At 47.6% G+C, this 27379-nt stretch overlaps 1 protein-coding gene across 2 annotated transcripts in view; it reads right to left on the bottom strand.

The window, feature by feature from the left end:
- Positions 1 to 27379, bottom strand: part of LOC119436427 (large proline-rich protein BAG6-like) — a 214342-nt gene that overhangs the window by 120415 nt on the left and 66548 nt on the right. For both annotated transcript variants that reach the window (XM_037703272.2, XM_037703275.2), the window contains exons 10-13: positions 26169 to 26319; positions 12092 to 12215; positions 4839 to 5018; positions 4167 to 4277 (exon numbers count right to left, since the gene is read on the bottom strand). In XM_037703272.2, coding sequence (XP_037559200.1) covers positions 4167 to 4277; positions 4839 to 5018; positions 12092 to 12215; positions 26169 to 26319 — 566 coding nt within the window. The remainder of the gene's footprint in view (positions 1 to 4166; positions 4278 to 4838; positions 5019 to 12091; positions 12216 to 26168; positions 26320 to 27379) is intronic.

The following is a 27379-nucleotide window of genomic DNA, read 5'->3' as shown; positions in this document are numbered from 1 at the left end:
GTAGTTGAGTACCTGAACTCGTCAGAGCTCTCAACAACTCTAACACCGCCAGCATACATGGATGGCCTCGCGGCCACCCATGTGTGCTGGCTCCTTTCATCGCAGGCCCTCTAGCCCTGCCCCACCACCCAGCCTTGGAGTGGCTGACCACACCAGGCCAGATGCCAGCTGACAAGGCCCTACCCCCGGACAGCGTGACCACGTTCCTGCTTGCGGGTTTGCTTCGCTCCTGCCATGGCGACACCTACACCTTTCCTCTCTTACCTCCTTTTTCTCCCACTCTCCCCTCCCCGTTGGCACTGAGCCGTGCTCCCTCAAGGCGTGCAGAAGATAGCGCCAACCTTTCCTTTTCCAAACGAACCACTTAGTAGTAGGTTGCTAGGCAACGCAGTGACGTCACAGCTCGGCGAGGCGCCACTTTTTACGGTTAGCTAAAATCGCTGTTAAAGAGGGCACTCGCAAAGCGCCAAAGCATGACCAAACTGGGCGCATGCTGGCGCCCCACTCTAGTCCAACAGCGACAATGATATGGCCTTCAAGATAAGCGAGCGACCGCCTCGCACATTTCGGAAGCTGCGAAGAAGGTCACGCGTGGTGAAACGAGACACGTTTCCAAGACATGCCTCCAGGGAAAAGGCGTGCCATGCACAGCATAGACAGCAAGGTACGGGGCATGCGCCGGTGCGATATCGGATGCCACTACGGCGTCACACTTCTTTTTGCGCGGTCCATGCAGCACCATGGGCATTACGCCTGTTTCACTGATTTGGAACGACCACCTATGTCTTTCCACCACGGGAACAACGGCTGCTCAAACGTTTTTGTCGAGACGGCCCTACGCGGCCCGAGTCGGAGATAACACTGCACCACGCGCTGCCACCAGGCAATGCTCCAAAGGGTGGGTGGTTACTACGCCGTTATCAAGAAATCACGGCTCGGGGAGACATTTCACCTTCCGAGCATTGGATTTTGTTGCCCCGAAGCAACATAGTAAAATGTATTACAAGTTCTCGAATAAAAAATTGCGGCTGCACTTGCAGTTTTGAAATGACAGGTGATCGGAACCGGTTACATGTTTGAAAGAGCTACAAGACACCACATTTTGTTCTTTAGATGGACGTTCCTAACTGAACTTTGCAGCTAGGTGCGGGAATGCACCAGGAACAATAATGACATTCAAAATGTGGTTTTCGGACCAAAGTGCTGCCGAATTGTAACTGCTGACACCAGCTTCAGTGCAGTTCATTTTTGAATGTTTCAAAGGGCGGGGCTATATATAACGAACTACTGATATAACGACCACTTTTCGCAGAACTATCAAATTAGTTATAAACAGGTTCCACTGTATTTTCAAGCTGCATCATAAATGGGCAGACAGCTGGGCCGGCCGTTGCCATGCAGGTAGCATGTTTACGTTTATCCTGCAGCAAGTTGTCCCGGCGCTCGATTTTGCAAACTTCGGGAGCTTTGGGTTGTCTTGGGATCCCAGCCCACAGGACTTCCTATCAGAACCGGAACTACCTGGCTGCAGTCAGGCTACAAGAACTCAGAAAATCGAAGAGGCCCGCTGTCTCGCTAGGTTTGATCTCATGTGCGGTTACTTTGACATACTAGGCTGTGCAAAAACTTTAAAAAAAGGCTACAAGTGTTGGAAAAAAGATTGTTTTGAACATTTCGATGCAAGTGCCAGATGGAATGCTGAAAGAATTAAATTTAAATTTAATACTTAGTGTTGTATTTTGTCTTATTTTGATATACTGTCGCCGACGGATTTTTCGGACTCCAAAAAATCGGACTTGTTGGATATTCCGGACTCCATAAATGCACAGTCAGGGTTCACATAGAGTTAATGCATTCTTGCAACCAATTTCTCGGACGAATTTAGGCCCTGAATTTTGATTTTCCAGACTAAATCGCTCGTTCCGAGCCACCTTACACGATCTTGGAGGCCACCATGTTGGATTTTCCGCTGGCTTGGCCAGACTTGGCTTCCAGTGGCCTACTCTATATCCTCCAAGATTGGGAGGCGCACGCTATCACTATGTTTATTCAATTCAGCCAAGTTTCTCTGCACCTTCTGCACCTATTAACGGTGCAGTGCACCTAGGCCTTCAATTCGCCAAGGTGCAGCGGTGCACCCTGCACCCCCGTGCTCAATTGCATGGGGTGCAAGGCATGGTGCCACCGCGGTGCAATGCACCCTTGAAACTTGCAGCAAGTGGGTGCAGCCAGGCACACCATAACTGGCACCCCCTGCACCTTTTTGTTTCTAGTGTAGTACACTTTTTCTGAATCGAACAACCTAATAAAGAACGCGTGCCATCCTCCCATCTTGGAGGCCATGCTTGCTCTTCCTTAGCTGACAAAATGCTTTTGTGAACGGCATTTTTTTTTTTCCCCGGTTGCTATTTTGCACATAGTGTGTCCCCAAAGTAGGTGCGTCTTAGAGACGTCACATCTTTGTGTGTGTTTGTGTGGCTTGGCATCTGCACGATCGGCGCAAGGCACAGGAGATGCCACTCTAAGCCTAATAAATCTTATTTTTGGGGGTGAACGAGTTTTTCAGACTATTTTTCGGTCCCCGCAAAGTCCGGAAAATCGGTTGGCAACTGTAAATGACGTAGTAAATAAAATGTCTGTTTTCTGTTCATCAGCTTTAACAAATGAGAATGAGACAGACGATATTCAAGAGCGCTGTCATGTGCACTTCACCTCTGTAGCTTTTCCTTTATTGCCACAGGAAGCTGTGCACAAGTATAGAATCTTCAATACTTCTTGCAAGCTTGCAGTGATAACAGTGGAGAGATTGCGTCTCCTTTCCCGACACCCTTCTTAATAAGTATTTTTCTGATTTGTCTGCAAAAAAATATGGCAGCTGCAGAACCTCACTAGACATATTTAAAGATATTCACATATGCTTTCTCTAAGCCTTGACTGTATTAATTTTTCACTTCCAACAAAACTTTTACTAAATCCAAACTTTTGATTCTACTCATCCCATTTTGACTTTTTCTTTTTTTTTCTTTTTTTTTTGGGGGGGGGGGGGGGGGTTCTGTTGCTTCGGAGCACAAAAGACAAAAAAGCCACCTGGAAGAGGCTAAATGACATACCCGTGTGCAAACAATATGTAACCACATATATCGGTTAATTAAATAGAAATTTTTTTCAGGCTGTGTTGTCTAAACGTGTGTTTCACTTCTCATCTCGAAAAGTTGTTGCACCGGACTCCAGATATCTCAAAATCACGACTTCAAAAATACCAGGGAAAAGGCACCAGGCCACATTGGCAGTGTTGCTCGCACCCGCGTTTCACCCATCCACAGCTTGCTAACTGAGCCAGACAGCGCACCGGGCAACTGCTCCCCACTTATCTATCCCCCTTTTTTCTATCACCTCTCGCTGCAACTTGCTCAGCTGCTCGCTGCCATTTTGTTCGAACCTTTCGCAGCAGTGGTGACCTGGGAGCCATTTTCTTCAACCCCCCCCCCTCTCATTCAGGGCACTGTCAGGAATGCATCAATGTGATTAGTGAATGTGATTAATCGTGATCTTGAGCAAGATGATTGGCACTTTTGAGCAAGAGCGATCAGCCGGCGCGCTGTGGCCAAAAGAAGCCAGCATGTGAGCCCATAACGGTTCAGCAAGATCACAGCTTGATAAGGACACTCATTTCATGCTCACGCAACAGTGAGGCGTAAATGCCGTGTCATTTTTAGGAATCTGCTAAACGAGTGACAATTGCGGTCTTCCACAGTTCAGTTTCGGTTTTCGAAGTAAGATTGTCCAGAATTCATTACAATGTAAAAAAGTAGCAGCGTCAGCCTTGTCAATGTCTGAAACAGGTTATTCTCAGAGGACTGGCTTTAAATATTGCATTAGGATCAATTGTCTTGACTCTGCAAGCATGCTGTCTTGGCACAGTGCCAATAATGCCACTGCCTGTAGACACTGATGTGTCCAGTGCCGATGCACACAACAGAGAATGAGAATATTACTGGTGAACTTGGAAAGGCTTCATGTGGTCCATGCGCAGCCAGTGGGTTTCTATTTTCGTGATGTTGCTTATCTCAAATCTTTTTGTGTTTTTCGAACTTTTGAGTTAAGGGGGGTTCATTGGACTGCACTTGAAGGAAAAAATAAATAAATATTAAAATTCAATGAATTACTGCCTGGGTAGATGTAGATGTAGCACTCGTGGCGGTGGTGCCAGAAGATATTCTTGTGGTAGGAACAGATTCAGTTGAAGGGGACTGTGCTGCCCCAATATTTACTTGGCTCTGCAAAAATAAAACGAAGCACAACAGACATCAATGAGGTTGCAATACACATTAGCCTGCATATAAACACCTTTCCTCGCTTTATGTACTGTCAGCAATGCTTCAAAAACAATTGCTGGTGCTGAGACTCTATCCCAGTACTACTGAAACCTCTAGTCCAGCACTGGAAATAATAATGGAATGTTTTTTCTTGTTTCTTTTCATTCCAAAGCAGAAACATGCAAGCTATAGAGTGCTAGACTAGGAAATGCAAACGGCTTCCATTTAGGTTCTGTCAGCAACCTAAATGCAAGACCCAAGCACAGATTGGGTCCTTGTGGATGCAAGCCACTTGAGTATCCTTATCTCACTCTCTACTGAAGGATTGAACAACTTTAAACATTTGGTATACAATTTTCAACAAGATACGTGAAATCCCTTTTCTTGTGTTATACCCTAATAAAAAATTATGGCCAAGGACTGAGTATGCAAATTTGGAATTGGTAACAGCACAGATAAAACCAGGAATAAAATGCGGTACTTGGAAGCAAGAAGGCAGGCAGCATAATGTTCCATACTCACTTGGAATGGCATGCTAGTGTGGAAGATGCTGCCAGCCTGACTGGGTCCCAGAAGGCGAGCACGCAGCATACGTGGCCTGGCACCCACATTCACGTGGAGATCACTCACAGCATGCAAAGCATGGCTCAACAGATGCAATGCACAGCATACACCATTGGCTAAACGCTGCACATCAGCATCCTGAAAAAGTATGATCAGCCCCATGTATTTAAATGCAACCAAAGAAATACACATGTAAAGAAATGAGCAACATAAATGGCCATAGATAAACAGCACAAAGAAGGATGTGGAATTAGAACAGTGCTTGTTATGTCCATTTCGTTTCTAAGTGTATATCCTTTGCACTGTTCATCTGCCACCATGCAACCTTACCAACCCACCAAACTTGTGGCACTGATCAACACAAAGCCGAATTGTGTGCATCGATTAAATTTTAATAAATCACAGTGTGTGCCAGATGCACTATTCTTAAGAACATTTATAGAATGCAAGAGACACAGGAGAAAAGCATTCATCACTGCTACAAGAAAACAATTGTATTCAGTAATACTGCATGGCTAACAAATGCTTGCTCATTTTCCCCTTCAATTTAAATTTTACATGCCAAAGCTAAGCAAATTATGGAAAAGTTATGCAGCTACAGTCTAAGCCAGTAATATATGAAACAAATTCATATTATTACTACACAATTCATATTCTTATTAGTGAATGAAAGAAACCAGCAAAAAAACACGAAGACAAAGAAGAACTACACATGAGAAGCGTTTTGCCCTAACTTATGCCCAGCGCTTGTCCTGTGTAGTTCTTTGTCTTCGTGCTTTTCCGCTGGTTTCTTTCACTGGGCGCTAAATAGAAACATTTGTCACTATACGGCCCAAAAAGGTACCTAAATTTAGTGGCATTATCGCTGAAAGCACATATGGCTAGCTGATCACAAAGTCAGGTTGAATTAATAAGTAGGAGAGAGCATGCGCACGTGCAGGTGTGAGGTGTCATGCAAACTCGACATGGCCCTCCTGATTTCAGAACTTTCGATAGGCAGCAAATGACGCCAAACCCAACAGTGAAAAAGACGCCTGCTCTTTACTGTTAGTGCTGACCACAGCCGACCCACTTTGCGCCAACGCAAAAAGTGGTGTCGAGTCGCGTGATGTGCAGTCTGTGCTTTTGTCTGTTGCGGAGATTGGCCTTAACAAGCTGACAATAACCCACACAAACCACCTGCCATACAGATTGCAAAAACCCTTCTGTTTCCTAGAGGAAAACTGGGAAGCAACATTTTCTAAGCAATAGAAGATTGTCATAATTTACACTATGGACCCCTACTAAACTCAAAACCTCATTGGTCTCCAGGACAACATGACTTCACTATTTCTTCAGCTTCAAAGAAAAAATAGCACTTGATTCTATTCAACATACATTCTATTGATAAAAAATTATTTTACAGACCTTAATATATGAACAGAGTTCTAATCAGTGCAGGCATACTAATTTGGTGTTACCTTTAGGTATGGATAAATTTTCAATCTGTGAACTACATTTAACACGTTTAATCTTTTTCTGATTGCAAGAATTGGAGGCTTTTTATACCCGTGTCACACGAGCATTTGGAAGGCCTTCCAACCGATAGTCAGTTGACTCCAAAAGTCAACTTCGAGCTGCTACACCGCCGAGTCAATAGCCTATCGAGTCAACGGAGCATCCTACAACGCTATCGAAATCTCGATGGCCTTTTAGCAACGGAAGCGGAAACAGCCCGAACATGCCCTCTCGTTCACAGTGTGCTCGTACTCACGGTTTGAAAGACCAAATCAAACCAAAATGCTCAAAAACACTACATATGAGTGTTATTACAGTCGAATCTCGCTAATTCGAACACGCTTAATTCGAACTGCCGGTTTATTCGAACTGACGCTGTGGTCCCGTGAAAGTTATGTGCATTTCAATGGGCGAAAATGCTTGGTAATTCAAATGCGAAAGAATTTGCGACGGTTAATTCGAACATACTGCGGACCGACAATGCTCTCAGTAGCGTGCGGCGGCGCCTCCGACCGGCATTGCTCCGACGCCGCCATAGAGCAAAAGCTTTGGAGAGACCCCTTAATGCAGCGGCGGAGGCCCCAGTCCGGCAAACGCTCGCTTCCCGATAACGGCAGAAAACGATACTTCAGGGAGCGGGCTATGCCGCACGGTGACGGGCGCGCGCGGAGACCGTCGAAGGTGAGGGAGCTGCGCGGGAGTTGGGAGAGAGGGCGAGGGGAGCCACCGAAGCCACTGCCACGTAAGCGGCGGAGTTGCCGAGGCCAAATCCGCTTCCCTGCCGCCCTCCTCCCTCACATTCCACGGTCTCCGCATGTGCCCATCCGTCGCCGGCATCCGCTCCCTTAAGTTTCGTTTTCTGCCGTTATCGGGAACCGAGTGTTGGCCGGCATGGGCAGTTGCGCTCTTTATGCGCTTGCGCGCCGCGATATTTCACGACTCACACCGTTCGTGCATCGTGCTATGGTGCTCGAATACTTCAAAAATACGTCCTTCCTTTATATCGAACTTCTTTTATTTCGAACAAATTTTCAGTCCCCTTCGAGTTCGAATTATCGAGATTCAACTGTAATTATTCAATAAAGTATTTTTGCCAATTTATATATGTGAACTGCACATAGTTTGAAACATGTAAACACACACCGAAACGGCAGCTGCATCGAGTGGGGCATACGTTGCCACAGTTTCGCTACTCAACAGCTTAAAGACTAAACATATATGTATGACAATGTATAAACAATTTTTTTAAAGCATAAACAAACATAAAAGAAATTATAGTGCTTTTACGTGGTTTTAATGCTGTTTACAGCAACTTTTATTGACATGAAAACGAAAATAAAGATCCGCAGCGCCACACAATTTTGCGAGAAACGCCTAAACCACTCAACGGTCTTTCAAAAGTGCCGTGTAGCAGCACAACAACTCCTTTGAGTCGATAGAGTTGTGGCGTTTCGAAGGCCGTCGACTGGAAGGTCTTCCAAATGTGCCCGTGTGACACAGGTATTAGTTTGCTTTTTCCGGTTCAGGCATGCGCGTCACTCTCTCGACACAAGATGGACGCTTGGGCTGCCTCGCATTGCCATGCCCTTGGAGCTGCATCACCCACAGAGACCAATTACAGCACGCGGTTATCAAAGCGTCTAACCAGCCAGAGGGCTCATCGCAGGCACCCCGTGGCAGCCTCCACGCCATGCAGCACGGCGGTGCGATATTTGAGGTCACACACAGCAGATGTAGCTAGAAACACAGCTACGTGCAACTGTTGTGTGTAGACCGTAAGTGCGAAGATAAAATACTTTTTGGTCTTTTTAAGATAGCTGACATATACATTTGTCATTTATTTAACTCAAAATTAGCAATAAACGTATTACTGAGAATGTTCAAGCGATCATGAAATCTGCCAATACTTGTTGGGCACACTTGCCTGCTCGTGAGGTAGCTGCTGATGACATTACAAAGGAGACAGCAAGCGATTTTTTACTGTTTTTGACAAGAGATTGTAAATTCCCTGCTGCATACAGTGCAATAATATTTTTCTCACATGTTCGTAGGAGCCTAATCTACAGATCGGCATTGTTTTCAGACTATGTTAAAAAAAGTGTTCAGGGCCCCTTTAAGTTTTCGGCACACTACTTTCTTACTTTCAACCAAGTAAAAACTAGGCGAGCATTAGATTCAGGGGCACGTTCAAATTTGGCAAGGTTGGCCCGACTTTTGACTAGATGTCTCGAGTCCCGACTTACCCAGGCTTGACTGTTGCTTTTTTATTTTTCTGTTGAATAACAATCAATGAACCAGTTTCTTCGTTTTTTATAAAACCCGACAGCTCGGTTGCACATTGTTCTCTTTTGTCTTCTGTTGCATTATCATAAACATAAAGGCAGTTTTAGTTTTTGTTTGTGCTTCTAGCTCTGTTGTAAGCCCTAACTGTTCACAGTAACTGTCTGAATAGGTAGCTGTATTAGACAGGCAACTACGCCTTTCTTGTTGTAAATTGCGAGTTGGTAGGACTAAAAAAAATTGTGAAGCTTTGTTTCGCCTACAGACTGGCAGCTCCTGACACTGACAGGGTCAGCAGTAGTCAGCCACCCCCTGCCGACATTTCACATGAAGATTTGCCAGAAGTGGTCGTATTCTCGGTTGATCGCTTTTGGGGATACTATCGCTATATCGAGATTTAACTCCGCACCGGATGGGTCAGCGTCTATGGGTGACAGCATGCACTGGACGAATGCTTCGCCCGTAGACGCCGATGCATAAAGTACGAGCAACACTTCCATGCACGCAACAGTGCTCCTTCAGTGCACGCTGTTGCCCGTAGAGGCCGCTGACAATTCACATGCAATGCTTGTTGTGTGGTACCGAAACCAGAGTTCGTGAAGCAGGGGACGTGTATTCTTGGACAATCACTACTGGAGTCTAAATACAGTCCGTGTTCTGAATCATGGGCGAAGGCATGGCAGCATACGCTGCTGGCCACCACCTCAAGCACCATAAACAAGTCCTCGTTGGCAGGACATGGATTTCTTTGTAGAGGGATGCGGTCGAGCCGTTCGTAACAGACGATCGACAAACAAGATAGCAGCCATGATATGTTTCTGGCACATGCAATCACTTATGGCGCTTAGCTGTTTTTGTAAACAAACACGGCGGCGGCCCTGCAAGCATGCTGCGACAGTATTTTACGCAATTTAAGTGGGTAGAAATTGCATCTGAGCAATTTTTTTTATTCTGTTAGCGTTACACAGGTAGATAATATGGGGTCTAATGTTCAGGCAAACTTCACTGATGCGGGATTGCAGCTTAGCAACGTTTCGTTGTTGAGAGATATGAAATGCATTGAATCATATGTGCGTTCACCAGGGATATAAATATATTGCACTGTGGCGAGAATTTCATTGTCTCGAGGTTTCGTTATTGCAGGGTTCGACTATAGCATATATCACCTTTCATCAATGCATAAAAAATGCGGAAATACAGTAAAACCTCGGTAATTCGGATTTCACGGGACCGAAAAAGATGTCCAAATTAAATTTCACGGGACCGAAAAAGATGTCCAAATTAACCGAATGTCGAATTATCGAGGGTATCCAGAAAACAATAAGCAAATGCTTACTACGTCAACACACCTTTATTTAGTGAATGAATGAGCAAATCCTGTTGCTATTTTGCACAAAAGCAGAGCAAAGGGTGGAATTCTCATCTCGTGACTCACTGGCTCTTGTAGCGGCCATCGAGGACTCACGACTTCCTTCGCAACACGACCGCAGCGCACGCCTTCATTTGCGACACGCTTTGCACTACCGTGCGCACATCCCGACGATGTTTTTGCCACTGAGCTGATCGCCAACAGATCGTCCATCGCGATGTGGCCGGTGCTCTTCATCCTCCACAGCTAATTTGTACAGAGTCAAACCGAAACAACTGTTTGCTGCAACCGCTGCAGAGGAAACCGCGACCGCTATTGACGCGATTATGAACGGCGTGCTAAAGGCACGCAGCCAATGCACGCACCGAGCCAGAACGAAACCACCGTTCGCTGCAACAACTGCGGACGAAACTGCGGACGCTGTCCATGCAATCATGGATGACGACTACGCAGTTTTTTTAGGCACGCAACTGAAGCGCGAACCGAGTGAAAACGAAACTACTGTTTGCCGCAACCACTGTGGAAGAAACTGCGGCCGCTATCGATGCTATAATGGATGGCGACTACGCAATTATGAAAGCCCACGGTCAACGCGGTGTTATGTGCGGCAGTAAACGCAAGAATAAAGGCTTTAAAGGCACAAATAGGCACGAAGCGTTCCGGCGTTGCTGTCATTCACAGATGATTTCCACTGATGATTTCCGCTCCTCGCTCGCCGAATTCCGAAAGTTGTCCGAATTAACCGATGTGCAGCCAAATACGTCCGAATTAACGAGAGTTTGATTGCATTGAATAATGCATACACCGGCCGGAACCAGAGGACTAGTCCGAATGATCCGATTTTCCAAATTAACGAGGGTCGAATTAACGAGGTTTCACTGTACAGTCGAATCTCGTTAATTCGAACACACTTAATTCGAACTTTCGGTTAATTCGAACTGACGCTGTGGTCCCGTCAAAGTTACCTGTATTCCAATGGGCAAAAACACTCGCTAATTCGAACGCAAAAGCATTTGCGACGGTTAATTCGAACATAACCGCGCACCGACAATGCTCTCAGCAGCACGCCAAATCACGTGTCGACGCCTCCAACCAGCATTGCTCCAACACCGCCGTGGAGCAAAAGCTTAGGCGAGACCCCTAAACGCCGCGTAGAGAAATAAAAAAAGAAAGAAAAAATACCACGGCGAAAATTTCACTCTATCAAATGGCAAGGTCGCTGTTTCTGCGCCGCGCCAGAACACGCGTGTACGTGCCGAAGTCTCAGCCAACGCTGCGGCTGCGGCGCAGAGGGAAGCAACGCGGAGGCCCATTCCGGCCAACGCTCGCTTCAATGGCAGAAACCGAAACTTCGGGGAGCGGGCTAAGTGGGCGCCGGCACGGCGGCGGGTGCACACGGAGACAGTCAAAGGTGAGGGAGCTACAAGGGAGTTGAGAGGGAGGGCAAGGGGAGCCACCGAAGTGATGGGGTTGCCGAGGCCAAATGCACTTCCCTGCCGCCCTCCTCCCTCACCTTCAACACTCTCCGCGCGCGTCGCCGTGCCGGAGTTGCCTGCTCCCTGAAGTTTGGCTCACTGCCTTTATCGGGATGCGAGAGAGAGAGAGAGAGATTGTGGTTGTGAAGAGGAAGAGGCGCTATCGGGATGAGAGCGTTGGCCGGCGTGGGCAGTTTCGTAGCCCTCGCACGCTATGTGTTTGTGCACTGCGATATTCCGAGATACTATTCCACGACCCGCACCTTCGTACGTAACGCTATGGTGCACAAATACGTCAAAAATAAGTTCTTCTTTTAATTCGAACTTCGTTTATTTCGAACAAATTTTCGGGCCCCTTCGAGTTCGAATTATCGAGATTCGACTGTATTAAATTTCAGCTATCACCACATGCAAAGAAGTTCATTAGCAGAAACCATGCTTCACTTCACTTTTACAGAAAAAAAAGCATGAATAAAAAAACGAAAATCAACCACATAAGTGAAGAAGCTGAACCCGGCTGAACATTGATCTAGGTGCACTCTACAATCTAGCAAGCTAGTCAAGAAGCCCACAAATGGCACATGTCATACTGTCATGGATTGGGTGTTTGGTTCATCTTGAACAAGCTCTTGGTATCGCTGAAGATGTGGAGCCAGTCGAGTCTGCAGCTGCAGTATCTCGCCAAGAATAGGTGCCAAGGCCGTAGCAGGAGGCCTGCAGAGGAGAGATAAATAGCTTGCAGGCATACACAACATATATATTTGTTTGCGAGCCTGTTTTAGCAAATGTCAGGGGGGAGGGAAATACAATGGCTCACACGCAGTTTGCAACTACCATCATCAAATGGTAGTCTAGTCCCTTTAAAGGGGTCCTGAACCACTTTTTATTGAAGTCGAGAAATGCATTCAATGTTGTGTATTTCAGAAATACATCACAGTCACAGTAAAAAGTACTTCAATGGATTCAGCAGAAACGGAGTTATTGGCAATCAAAGATACCTTTGATCCATTTTGCGGTGCTCCTGGTCCTTCTTCAATGCCTTGCACTGCGAAGGCTACAGTGGAGCGGTGACGTTCAACCTACTGAACGTCACCGTGGCACACCTTTCAAATTTGATTTTAGATGTTCATATATATGCCACTACTTCATATTTTGCCTCCAATGACATGCTAAACTCAGAGGCGATCCCTCAGCTTACGGGTGAGTTCACAGTGTCTCATCCCTTTGCTGTGTTAGTGTACTACAGAGCTACATGCCGCTATTCTCGTAATGAGTGAAATGAGTAGCACATTTCCTTTCGTACTTATTTCTACAGCATTCACACAATTTCTGAGGTTTGAACAAACCTCATCTTCATGTTCACTCGTGCAAGCACATCGGCTAAGCATTGGATGACACACACCAAACTGGCCTTGAAAGGATTCCTAACTTAATGAGTTTCGTCCTTGTTAGCGACACACCGCGAGGGTGTGCAACTTGGAAAGCAGACAACCTGTTCGTCAGATGTAGTCACTCTAACCTTCAGTCAAGTCACCCACAGATACCAATCAGAGCACGCTGTTGTTCTCAGCGAGCCGCAAGTGATATCAGTTAGCAGGATTGTCGCGGTACCCCGTGGCGGCCGCGCTACCTATGCTACACTGCAGACACAGCTACACGCAACTGTAGTGTTTAACTATGGCCACGACAGGCTTGGAGAGCGCGCTCGCGCTCACGTGCTCCAGTCTGGCCATGCTACATGATGAGGACAAGTTTTGTCCTGCACCAGCTTGACCGATGGATACAAGACACATGCAAAGTGCATTTTGCACAACAGCTCAATACGAAGCGAAGTCTGCCAAGGCGTGTAGCCAGGAGTTGTTGCTCCTGATGGCACCCTTGTTGATCCGGGCTCCTAGTCCTCATCTTCCGTTTGTTGTCAGGCTACACGTTGCATACAAGGCTCGCAACAACTCCTCTGTATGTACAGGTTTATTTACATATTTACATTTCGCCAACAGCTTGCGGAGTCATCGACTCCAGCTCTCTCATCGCTATCCCCCCAAAACATGGCCGAATTCCCCGTTTTAAGCCATTCGGTTCACACAAGAATTCCCTTCTCCGCCCCTCGGCATTGTAGGCCGGACAACTCTAACAATCACAAGCAGTTTTACAAGCACACAACTGTCACGAACCAATGGTTATCTCAAATCAGCCCAACAGTTTCTTTCAGTAACTCCTATTGGTTCAGCATTATTGGTTCACTTCGCTCTTTACCGTTTTCCTCTGGCCAATCCCTACATTTTAGCTTCACTTCAAAGCAAACACGAACAAATCAAAATAAACAAACCAGTAACAGCAAACAGCAACAACAAAGTACACCAACAAAAGCCAGGAAACGAATTTCCCTTCCATTTTGAATCCGTTTGTTACCCGGCCCATGCACTCGAGCAAGCTGCAAACTAGAGGATGCGCCGTGTAATTGCTTGCACACAGGCGGCGGCCTGCTCTACGCGACGAAGACCACCTGAGCGACGCGACTCCCATCTGCCCATTAGCCTCACAAGGAGCGCTGCCGGCGCGTGCCCTTATATCCTTTGTCCTGCTCCCCCGACACCGGGGGCGACAACAGTGACGATCGGCCAGTGCAGCGCTTGTCGGCACCCGTTTGCCGCGGTTGACGCTTTGAAACATCCTGCACATGTGATCCATGACCATCGGCTCAGCGACGCCCGCCACCCCGCTCTAAACGGCCTATCTTGCGAGCCGATAGCGCGCGGCACTCCCCGGGCCTATACACACATACGGAAATGTTTCTGTCATGTCCTCCTATGCCCATTTACATGCATACCAGTAAAATATTCAAGTAAATGTCGTCGAACTTAACACCAGTAGTGGCCAGGTGTGGGTGTTCATGTGGTCAGACCTTAAGTTTTGCGTGGGTAGACGCTAGTTGAGTGTTCAAAACTAATTGAAATCAGTGAGACCCAACGGCTACGACACTGATAAGTACTGTGGACAAAGTTTCATTCTGACGTGGGCGGGCACAGCCAAGAGATAGCAGAGAGTCGGTGATAGCAGATATTTGGAGATATAGCATGATAGTTGCATTTCTGGAAGTATGTAATTCTTATCAAAATTCGAAACGCAGATTTTCACTTACTTTAGTCTGCTTATTAAACTGCGTCAATAAATATACGCAGTAACAGTAGGAAGAAATGCACTGATCCAAACAACCTTCTTTATTGCTGTCAGCTATTGGAAAATAACAGCCACATATGGGAATCTGCTATATGATGAAATATAAAGCCTGAAAAGAGTCAGGAGAAGGCATCTGTTGAAAAGAGCATTTGAGGAAAAAGTGACTTCACGCGCCGCTTGCAGGCTCTACGCACCGTGCATGACTGCAAAACTTGGCTGAGATGTTCACAGCAGCATATTGTTGCGCGAAAACGTATATTTACAAGTATTTACAAAATAGGCAAGTAGCACAGGCGTAGCAGCAACCAGCCAAGAAGGCGAGGAGCAACCTCTACCTCCTCTTCCTCCGTGCCGGTCTAATGCTGACCTCTGCTTCGGTGCCGGTCTTCTTCTTCTGTCTTGCGTCATTACCCCCCGGGCGAAAACACGCGCACCATCCGGGCAGGTCAGAGTGCAGCATCAGCGGACGGGTGATACGGCTTCAGTCGGGCAACATGAACTACGTCAGTCTTGATCAGCGCAGAAGATAACATTGGTTGTGCCGGTGCAATCTCAAAAGTCACGTCGGTAACTTGGCGCAGAACGCGATAAGGACCATGGTAGCGTGGTAGAAGCTTCGCGGAGAGACCAACGTGTCGAGTTGGTGACCAGAGGAGCACTAAGGATCCAGGAGCGTAACATACATCCTTGTGACAGCAATCGTAACGGTTCTTCTGTGACACCTGCGACATCTGAAGGCGGTCACGCGCGATATGACGCGCAGCGTGCGCCCTTTCGATGGCATCCTGTGCGTACTCCGATGGTTGTGGGGCGGCTGGTAGTACAGTATCCATAGGTAGTGTTGGTTCCCGGCCAAAAAGAAGGTAAAACGGTGAACAACCTGCCGTATCGTGGCGTGACGAATTATAGGCAAATGTGACAAAGGGTAATGTAGCATCCCAGTCGCGGTGGTCGGCGGAAACGTACATGGACAGCATGTCGGTTATAGTGCGATTCAGACGTTCGGTGAGGCCATTCGTCTGAGGGTGGTAGGCGGTGGTGACTTTGTGTTTCGTGGAACATGAGCGTAGAAGGTCATTGATGACACGCGACAAGAAGTAAGGACCGTCCGAACTGCATCCGTCCGAACTTCCGTAGGAGCAGATGGGTCGAAGTGCGCCAACAGAGGAGAAGTCGTCAGAAGGCGGATAAGCGCAGAAAATGCCTGAGCTTCAAGATGGCCCCAGACGAAAGGCGTACCTTTCTTGAGAAGGTCGGTGAGCGGACGGGCGATGTCAGCGAAATTTTCGACAAAGCGACGAAAGTAAGAACATAAGCCAATGAAGGAGCGAACGTCTTTGGTTGAGCAAGGTGCAGGGAAATGCTTCACGGCGCGAATTTTTTCCGGGTCAGGTCGGATTCCTACACCATTAACAAGGTGGCCGAGCACTGTTATTTCGCGGCGACCAAAATGGCACTTGGATGAGTTAAGCTGGAGACCGGCGCTGCGGAACACTTGGAGGATGGCGGACAGGCGCTGAATATGGCTCTCAAATGTCGTGGAGAAAACAATAACGTCATCTAGGTAACATAAGCAGGTCGACCATTTGAAGCCACGAAGGAGCGAATCCATCATGCGCTCAAATGTGGCTGGCGCATTGCATAGGCCGAAGGGCATAACTTTAAATTGGTATAACCCATCAGGTGTCACAAAAGCGGTCTTCTCGCGGTCCATAGGATCTACGGCAACCTGCCAATAGCCACACCGCAGGTCGTTGGACGAAAAATAACTCGCTCTGTGGAGGCAATCGAGGGCATCATCTATACGTGGCAACGGATATACGTCCTTCTTAGTGATCTTGTTCAGGTGTCTGTAATCGACACAGAAACGCCAGGTGCCGTCTTTTTTCTTGACAAGCACAACTGGGGATGCCCATGGGCTAGACGAAGGTTCTATAATGTCTTTTGCAGTCATCTTGTCGACTTCTGTTTGTATAATCGCCCGTTCAACAGCAGAAACACGATAAGGACGGCGATGAATAGGGTTTGCGTCGCCTGTGTCGATTCGGTGCATGACAGCCGTTGTCTGGCCAAGTGGGCGGTTGTCGAAGTCAAAAACGTCCCGGTATGACGCTAACACACGGCAGAGCTCATCAGCCTGCGCAGGTGAAAGGTCCGCGGCTATCATTTTGTTGAATTCACTGGTAGGCAAGCTGGAGGATCCCGCTGAGCACGTCGGACGCAAAGTCACCTCAGATGTTAGCGTGGATATTTGACAGTTGCTGAGGGATGCCAACGTTGCGAGCGCAATTCCGGATGGTAGAACACGGGCGGATAAGCCAAAGTTCAGCACAGGCAGATAAGCTTCGTTGTTGACAATTTCGACAACCGTGTGGGATAGGGTCACATTGTGTGCCAAGACAACGTCAGTAATAAGGGATGCAACGTAATCCCCGTCAGCGACAGCAAGAGAGGGCGTCAAAAGAACATAAGTAGTGGATTGGGGCGGTAATCGCACGTACTCTGACGAACACAGTTGCGTAGGTTTAGCAGGAAGAGTCTCTGGGGCAGAAGGGAGTTCAAGTTGCAGGACACCGGTGCCGCAGTCGACGAGGGCTGAATGTGTCGACAAAAAGTCAATGCCCAAGATCACGTCGTATGGGCACTGCTCAAGCACAAGTAACTGAGCGCTCGTTGTATGGCCAGATATAGCAACGCGGGCAGTACACGTTCCAACAACAGTAGGTGTGCTTCCATTGGCAACTCTCACTGTACGTAGCAGGGCGGGTGTCAGGACTTTCTTCAGCTTCTCACGAAGACTTGAGCTCATCACCGAGATCTGTGCACCAGTGTCGACAAGGGCCATAACACTAACACCGTCGAGTTGGACTTCGAGCAAATTAGAGCGGGTAGGAACTGTCAGACGAGGATTTCGAGGCCGGGTCGAGAATGCAGCGTCACCTCCGGGCGCTGCACTCGTTAGTTTTCCGATGCGTAGCGTCCAGAGTTGGCAGGCGACGGGAAACGGCGGGCTTGCGGCGAAGGGAATCGGTGGGCTTGTGGTGAGCGAGATCGGCGATCGCGCGGCGAAGGTGACCTGCTGTACACGTTGGTGCGAGTGTCGACGTCAGGCGTGTCAGTCGGTGGAGAGCGCGACGATGTTGTACGGGAGTAGCCTTCAGGACGAGGGTTCCGGGTGCTCCAGCCAGTCGGTGACGTCTGACGGCTCCAGCAGTGTCGCGCAATATGCCCAACTCGAGAGCACGCGAAACATATTAGGCGATCATCCGGCGTCCTCCACTCAGCGGGATTGCGGTATCGCGAGTAAAAGGGCTGGTTCCGCGGCGCGACTGGTGGAACTGGTGGTGTGACTTGTGTGACTGGTGGCACGCCAACAGCGCACACAGAGGAGAGTCCCAAATTCGCGACCTCCTGTCGAACCACGGCTTGAATCAATAAAACCATAGGCTGGTTGGCAGTCGAGACATCGGGCACGAGAGGGGCTGGTGACATTGCTTCTAGTTCCCGTCGAACGATCCGTGTCAAAGTGTTCGAAACCGGCGATTGTGACGTAGGTAGTGGTTCCTCACATGATGACGATGCGGCAGTATTGGGGAGCCTGGTGAATTGCTGGGCGATACGGCGGGATTTAGCTTGTTCGAATCGCCGACACTGTGTCACAATAGCATCCACGGTGGCGCAGTTCCTGAATACTAAGAGGTTGAATGCGTCATCGGCGATTCCTTTCAGTATGTGTCCGATCTTGTCCGCTTCGGACATGCTACCGTCAACTTTACAGCAAAGCGCTAGAATAGCCTGAATATACGAAATGTATGATTCAGTAGATGACTGCACACGGGAGCCAAGTTCTTTTTTAGCGGCTAGTTGACGACCCAAGGGCTTGCCGAACAAATCATTCAGTTTTTCTTTGCAAACATCCCAGCTGGTCAGATCGTGTTCGTGCGTCTCGAAACAGACGCGCGCGGTTCCTTTCAGGTAAAATATCACATTCGCCAGCATAAGCGTATCGTCCCATCTGTTCTGTTTGCTGACACGATCATACCATGCAATCCAGTCCTCGACGTCCACGTTATCTGTGCCAGAGAAGGTGCCCGGATCTTGCGGAAGCGATAAGATGACAGATGGCGGGGACGGCTGCTGCACGGTAGGTTCCGGCGCGGTGCGTGCTTCAGTGGCCATCACCGAGGAAACAACGCGGCGACCACTTCGGAGTTCCGTGCTTGGGTGATGGCGATGAGCAGGCAGCGTACCCAGCACCTCCACCAGAAAATGTTGCGCGAAAACGTATATTTACAAGTATTTACAAAATAGGCGAGTAGCACAGGCGTAGCAGCAACCAGCCAAGAAGGCGAGGAGCAACCTCTACCTCCTCTTCCTCCGTGCCGGTCTAATGCTGACCTCTGCTTCGGTGCCGGTCTTCTTCTTCTGTCTCGCGTCAATATGCTACCCGCAGACTATGTTATTTCACCAAGCCCGAGGGGTGATTCAGGGTCCCTTTAACAAATCTCAAAGATAAAGCATACGAGAGGACGGAGGAGCAGGGTCCTTGAAAAGATTAGAACAGTTTCATCTCAGGAAACGGTTCATTTTAAGTACTGTTATACAGATATTTCATGGGAAAAAAAAATGTAAGCTGTTGAAAGTGCAGGTGGCCGTATGCAACCATGACTGTGAACCCACCCGAAGTTTAGGCTATGTTGACCAAACTCAGCTCAGTGCTTTCTGCCAACACATGAGCTTAACTCATTTCATCCAGTAAACGCAAAGGCAAACATGTTAAGCACGCTTGCTGTAGTTGCTGGCTTGTCATTCCCACAAACACGAGCGCTTCTTCTATAGCTCTTAGTCTAAAGGTTTTCCCGCTCTAATTAACCTAAGTGCCAGTCAATTTAATTCAGGTGCCACATATTTAATCCCAGTGCCAAAAGATTTAGCCTACATGCCACGTATTTTAATCTTCACGCTGGTGAACTTAATTCGAAGTAAAGATGCATTTGCTGAGGTGTTCTAGGAAGTTCAAAATAATGATGAAATGTTATAAGATAATTTTGCGCTGACCAAACACAACTAAAGAGACTTGATATCCAGTAAAAATGCCTTTCCTGCACGATAGATCACCAAAATATTGTACTGTTACGCACATTATACAGTAAAATCTCATTACAAGAGACAGTTACAAGAGACACTTGGTTATAAGAGACATTTGAAAACGGTTTGGTTGGTTTTCCTATGTTCGCCATGTTAACATCACATATAAGAGACAACGGTTACAAGAGACACTCGGTTACTAAGGACAACTTTTTTAGGTCCCTAGAGTAAATTCCTCACTATTCGGAAGAGACACAAAACAGACACGCTCCTGCAACGCGGCTAACGTAGTACCAACCGGTATGCGCTGCAATTTTCATTTCCTTGGGTCAATTCTGTTCCGTTCCGCAGCTGGATGTCATTCCTCGCATGGTTGCGACTACAAATTGCACCGACCTTTGTCATTATGCTTTTATAATCACAGTCGCGCTCCTACACTGACTCTGCGACAGTACCATTGAGTTGGATTTCCGTCGCAGCGCCCGCGACGCTGGTCGCTTTGTATGCTGGTAGTCGAACTGCAGAGCCATCGCCATGTTTCAGTGAGAAAGCTCTGTTCGAATTGTCGGGAGCCCACCAGCGCCGAGCGGATTCGGTCGGATACGCGACCGGCCCGGTTATCTTGCTGTGAATCTTCGCCATGTCGGGACTTTACACTTCGCTCTTCGCTCGCGTTTTATTTCGTGCGGCTATCCCCTGTCCACAGTTCGCATCCCCCCACCCCGCTTCCCCGCTCGTGCGCTTACTAGGTTGCGCAGAACTGAACAGTAGAAGGGGAGCTGTCATAAAAGCACGCTTGTGCCGGGTCTCAAGACAGCCGACATAAATTAAGAAAGAAAAACGAACGCGGCGTCTTGTGTTACGTTCGCCTGTCAGCGGACATTAGACTCCAGAGGAGTTGTACGGTACCGAGTAGCTGTGCACCGTTTCCGCACACGGCTAGCACACGGCTGCGTTAATCGGGGTTCCGCAGATGAATTCCCTTCTTGGCTCATTTTTATCGCTTTATAAATGGTATGCATACTTTTTTTTTTCTTCTTTTTTTTTGGGGGGGGGGGGGAGATATCCCGAAATGCACTCCCGCCTTCAACATAATTAAACAAATGCGGTATGTCGCCCCCGTGACGTGGGTACGACGTAAGTGCGTACAACTTTATGTGTAGTACGTAGATGTGTTTAAACACACTTTGATGATGATGTACAATAAAGTGATTTAGTTCAACTGCTCAGTGTATTTAGAATTTTTGGTTACAAGAGACATGTTTCCCGGATCCCTTCAGTGTCTCTTGTAACAAGGTTTTACTGTATTATTGCCATGAACAGGTCATGCAAAACGCAGCTATTTGATGGCTGTCCTGACATGCATTGAAACAAAGGGGGCATCCAGCAACAAACGGTTGATTTCTAAAGCTGATAAAAACAGGCTGTTTTAAAAACGCATCATGTGACATCTCATATTTAGTTTTCTACAAGCCTCGTTGACATGGATATAAATGAACGAGCTTCAAACAAGCTCAGCAATTATAACCACGTAGTGCACCTCAGATCACGTGGAAGAGGGTGTCACGTGACCTCACGTAACATTTGCCAGCTCATTCCCGATTCCCAACCATACTGACATGGACACCAAATGAACGGGCTGCGATGAAGCTGTGCAATAGCACCCACGTAGGGCCCGTCAGACCACGTGATTAAGGGTGTCACGTGACCTAGCATAACTTTCGAAAGCCCACAGGTGATTCACAAACACACTGACAGACCATGCAAAAAAAAGAGTTATGTGAAAAATGTAATTAACCGGAATCAAATTAACGAGAGTCCACTGTATTATAGCCAAGAAAAAATATATGCCTTTGTTCGAATACCAACTTACTGGTAGTTGCAGCAGGGGTTACTGCTGGAGTCTCTGTAGCTGTAGCTGCAGAGGAGCAAAAAACTGATCCAGCTGTGACACGTGTAGCAACAACAGCTGCTGCAGCAGCAGCTGCCCTAGCAGCATTCACGATTCCCTCACCAAAATGGCCGGCTGATGATAATCCCAGGGGCCGGGATGTCGCTGCATAAATGTCGTTGCTACTGCCACCCGATGTTATTTTGCCAAGCCCGAGGGGTGGTTCAGGGCCCCTTTAAAGAGGTCCTGAACCACCCCTTGGGCTTGGTGAAAAAGCAGCCCGCGGATAGCATATGCTGCTGTGAACATCTCAGCCAAGTTTTGCCGTCGTACGCAGTGCGTGGAGCGCGCAAGCGGAGCACAAAGTCGCCTTTCTCTCAAACGCTCTCTTTTCAACGGAAGCCATGATCCTCACTCTTTTCTGGATGCTTTATTTCGTAATAAAGCGGATTCCCATACACTACTGCGATTAGCAGCTGCGATCAGCTACATAGCGTAGATACCGCGCGGCTGCCGCAGGGTGCCACCAGGAGGACCAGGACCAGGACGGCCTTAAATCACCCCTCGCGGTCTTGTGGTGTAGCCGATGTCTCCTTCGGCAAACTTGTGGAAGTGTCAGTGCCTTTGGCGGGTTGTCAAGTTGACGACCTCTCCCCCCTCGTGTCCTCTCCTTTGGTTGCTCGCCTTTACGTCTGCTCAGATCGCAGAAGGGCAACGCTTTCTCGGGTATGAAGGTGATTCTCTCGTCATAGGTAAAGCGCTCGGGCATGTTTCCCACAGTTGAGAGGTAGAGTTTTTAGAAGATCATAACTGCCTCTTGGGGATGAAGATAATTGCCCTGACACGGGAACGTGTGCGCGTTTGGTTTCCCACAATTGAGATGCAGAGTTCCAAGCCGATCATAACAGTGGCAAGACATAGATGGTCATTCCAAGTCGTTGAAACAGGCATGTAATGCACATGGTGCCACACGAGCAATTACGCAAAAATGAGCATGACGCCGTCATGGCATCCAATATCGCACTGGCAGATGGGCCAGCATATGCACCGCACCACGCCGTTTATGCTGTATGCGGCACGCCTCTGCCCTGGAGGCGTGCCTTGATAACATGTGACCATGCGTGACCTTCTTCGCGGCTACCGAAATCGGCGAAGCGGTCGCTCGCTCATCTCGAAGGCCGCATCATCGTCGCAGTTTAACTGGAGCGGGGTGCGCGCTGCTGTGCACCCAGTTTGGCCGCGCTTCCGTGCTTTGGTACTTCGTGTGTGCCCTCTTTTTACCGTGACCGGGTTTGAAGTGTTTGTTGTAGCAGTAGGGCGATTTAAAAAACATTCGTTATATCTGGAAGCGGTTTCCATAGGGAGGGTCAGAAAATAGAAAATGCACCGAAATGTGGTCGTTATAACCAATAGATTGTTATACAGTCGCCGACCGATTTTCCGGACTTCGCGGGGACCGAGAAATAGCCAGAAAAATCAAACAGTCCAAAAAACTTGTTCACCCTAAAAAAGAAAATTTATTATGCTTAGAGTGGCATAAAAAACTCTAATAATGCCCTGCCTCATATTACGCTTGGAGGCGATCAGATTTGCTTGGATTCACGCAAGACTGACGTCTCCGCATACAGTCGACAAGATCGCCATGGAGATCGAAAAAACAAGCCCCATTACTTCACATGTGGCCTCCGCGATCAGCTCCGGCAGCCCACCGTTCGCTACAGCACGCTGCTGGAGCTGATCACGGAGGCAATGCTTCTCACCACTTGCCTCTCGCGAAGGCACAGGAGGTGGCACCGATCACACAAATGCGAAGCCGCACACGTCTCCAAGGCGCACAAACCATGTGCAAAATAGCAACTGAACTTTAAAAAAATAATAATAAAAACAGATTTCGCAAAGTGATTATGACGATAGTGCTGACCGAAAAATGAAAGAAAAAAGAAAAAGTGTCGTCTCCTACAGCATACTGTCAGCTAAAGAAGAGCGGGCATGGCCTCCGGACGGGAGGATGGCGTGCGCTCTTTATTGATAGCGTGCGTCTCCCAATCTTGGAGGCTATAAAGCGGGCCTCTGGAAGCCAAGCCTGGGCAAGCCAGCGGAAAATCCAACATGGCGGCCTTCAAGACCAGGTAGCGTGGCTCGAAACGAGCAATTTAGTCCGAAAAATCAAACTTTGGGTCTAAATTCGTCCGAAAAATCAGTCACGAAAATGCATTACCTCTATGGGAACCCTGACGGTGCCTTTATGAAGTCCGGAATATCCAACAAGTCCAAATTTTTGGAGTCTGAAAAATCCATCGGCGACTATCTAGATAGATTGTTATAACCGATAGATCATTATAGGTGGATTCGACTGTATATGCAACGAAGCTCACGAGTTGTGAACTGCTTTTGCTAGATGCACGAAACGCACAGCCACGACACAATGCTGAGAATATAGTGGCGCGCCATCAGGACACAGTTTTACGTACACTATACTATTTTGTTGCATTTCTGTTGTCTGTATGCACAGAGACATTCCGGCAGCAATAACGTTTAGAACGATTCAGCACATAAAAAAGTTTCTCGTGGCGCTCTTAGCTGTGTATGTTATGCACTAGGATATGCCTCATGCCAGTTAGAGTACTGGAAATGTTATTTTGAAGGAATATCTGTAAATGAGCCTTGCAATGCGTTTTGACAAGATTGCTTGGGACCACAGACGGATTGCACATAAACATCGCCTGCCACTGGCCCGCTTCCAAGCGTGGGCTGAAAAATACACCTTGGTGTATACTGGCGACATCTACGGTTCCTGCGAATGTGTTTGATTTTCAGCATGAAATGCTTTTAGCTCCCATTGTCGGCAACCTTGAAATGACCTTGAGGCAAACTAACGAGAATATCCCAGCATCGTTGCAAGAACAAAACGAGATCATCCAAGCAACCAGTCAAAAGTTAAAAAACGCGGTCTCTGGCCCCCAACCCTTGGTACAGAACTGTATCACATACGCTAGTTACTGCCCAAACAAGTTACAAAAAATATTGCTTCCGAGTTCTTCGTAATGTTTGTTCACAATTTTACTCAAGCTGCGACTTCTAGTATGCTGGTTTTATATGTCATTTCCAATAGCTACGTTCAAAAGACAGATACAGGGCACTTGATTGTCATCTTTTTGGCACTGAGACAGGGTTGCCTATGCTCTTTTCAACGCCAGTGGTCCGCGAGTTCCACAGCGTAAGTTTTGTGCTGACTCGAGAGAATGCGCCACACTACGTGACCAAGCCGGCAGTGCCCGGCGCGCCACGGATGGCTGTTTGGCCGAGACAAGACTTGCAATGAGGTTGTGCCTGTGACGGGAAACTATTGCATCCATATGGACCCGTTCACAGTATGGCGTGGTGCGGTGTGGTGGGGTGTGCCGTTGCTAACATGCACTACACCCATTTTAAGATTGTGGCTAGTATTATCTCTAACCAATCTGCTTTGCTGGTAGCCATTTCATGCTAGACTGGACCAGCACTGGTGCAGTCTACTTGTTTCTTTCTGTGCGAGTGGTTAAGTACACACTGCAAACACCACTGCAAGCACCAGCAACGAACTAGCCCGTGTCACCACACTGAGTGTTTTTTATCTTTAAGAGCACGAGAGCACAATGTTTCACAAAACGCTGCACTACACCTATTGATTGCAGTGGCCGTCCAACAACGTTTACAAGCCTTTCACGTGTTTCGCAGGCAGATAACGTCTCAGGCATTTCTCATAGAACGGAGATTGCATCAACAAGTGTAGCCAAAGAGCCCGCGAAAAAAAGCATCAGCTGCTGACTTCACACTTTTCTGTGCATAGGGCCAGCATCCGCAGACAGTGCGAGAAATTTCGTGTGCGTTGAAGCGCGAGCAGCGCAAGAAGAGAGGCTAGCACGAGCTCGGGCTGTCTCACGTTGACCAATCAGAGCCCGCAGTTTTCCGAGCATTTTGATGGTGAACTTGACAAGCTAAACGGTGAGCGGGCTCGTCGGAGCACCCCACAGTGGCCACAGTATCTAGCTACGCAGCCCATGGCGCCACAGGCCGCGCTGACTTTTCTAAGTTGTACATTGTGTACCACATTTGAAAAATGGTGCAGTATATTTTCTCGCCAATGGAAGAATCTGATAGTGTTGATAGAAAGATGCTTTTGGGTGCCAAAATGGACACGCCATCATAGACACGGATTTCACAAACTTAGGGCACTTTCGCATTAAAAAAAAAATTTTTTTTTCACACCACGGCTGTCCCACCCTTAGTAACCACCATGCTTCTGGAGGATTTAGGCACTGCAGAACTCAAAATTCGTTGTAAGCATATTCTTATAAGACTACAGAATTCAAGTACGCCTTTTTCTTTCTTTCTCTCTTTTTTTTTCTGCGACATCTGTTTTTGAAGAGACCGTACCTTCCTTCAAGCTTCCACTCTATCATGCAAGAGCAGCGGCATTAGGAGCCAAGTTTTGTCAAGCAACAGGTAGCCCACAAAACAATGCGTACCCATATTCTCTCAGTGGCCTAGTGCTGGTGTTAGGCTGTCCGCTGCCCTGCTGTGGAGTACCAGTAGGCACAGAAGTAGCTGGTGCTGATGGTTGTACAGGAGCTGCTCCACCATCAGCAACTGCAGACTGGATGGGTGACTGATGCTGACCTGCAAGTTTTTTTATTGTACTTAATGTTATTGATTTTGGCAGCAAAAAACGAGAACATTTGGTTATATACCATCAAAAGATGCAAATATCCCGTACCACAGATCTAAAATAGTAGCACTTTTGAACTTGGTCTACTTCCATTTTGCAATTTTCCACATGGCATCCCTACGTCCCCTTTTAATTGGGGATGCCCTTGGGTTGGAATGACGCCCTCTTTAAAAGTTTCGAGAACCCCTAATAGCCAAGCACCTTGCCGGTATCATGCCTGTACCTATATTAAAGTTAGTTTCACAGTGGCAGTTCAAGTCTAACTCGCACAGCCATGGTGGATTCTCTACTGCAAGATGGTATGTGGTTGGAAGAATCTAAAAACGTAAGGAAAAAAATGACTTTAAAATTGTTGACACTCCCATTTGCTCCTGGAAAATGAAGTTGCAAGAGATAACCTCTGAATCAGGTGTTACTTGATATGGCCCACATCTTACGATTGCTTGTTAGGCAAACCTTGTCAACGAAGTCACATGCAACAATTGAATACCTTGGTTATATCCAATATTCATCATAAGCATACACATAGACATTGGCAAACAAAACTATGAATTTTAGAGTTACTACTTCATTATAACCGTGTTGGTTACATCGAGGTTCGACTGTGTCTTAAAGGTAACCTGCACACAATGTACCCTTACAGCTGCTAAATTAGCTCGCAAAGGCAACACACTTATCGTCCACATTCCCAACAAATTAATTCATGCATGTATGATAGGCTGGTCATCCACAAACCTGCAAGCCACCTTCGTGACCACCGGCCGAGCCTAGTGAAATATTTCGCCTAGTTGCCAATGGCTACTGGTATACAGTAAAAGCTCGTCAATTCGCACCTCGTTAATTCGAATTTTCGAATAATTCGAACTAAGTGGCACAGTCCGGCCATGCTCCATAGAGCCCCATGTATTGAAAAGCTCGTTATTTCGAATGCTAATCCGGCCCGCCACGGATAATTCGAACTGCGCGCCGCCGTAGCCAGCTCGCAGTCTCTGCTGTTAAGCGACAGATGGC

This window comes from Dermacentor silvarum, chromosome 1, assembly GCF_013339745.2.
Source record: "Dermacentor silvarum isolate Dsil-2018 chromosome 1, BIME_Dsil_1.4, whole genome shotgun sequence".
In the NCBI taxonomy this organism is placed as follows: Eukaryota; Metazoa; Arthropoda; class Arachnida; order Ixodida; family Ixodidae; genus Dermacentor; species Dermacentor silvarum.
The sequence above is the reverse complement of the archived record's forward strand: the minus strand, read 5'-3'. Positions and strand labels throughout refer to the sequence as shown.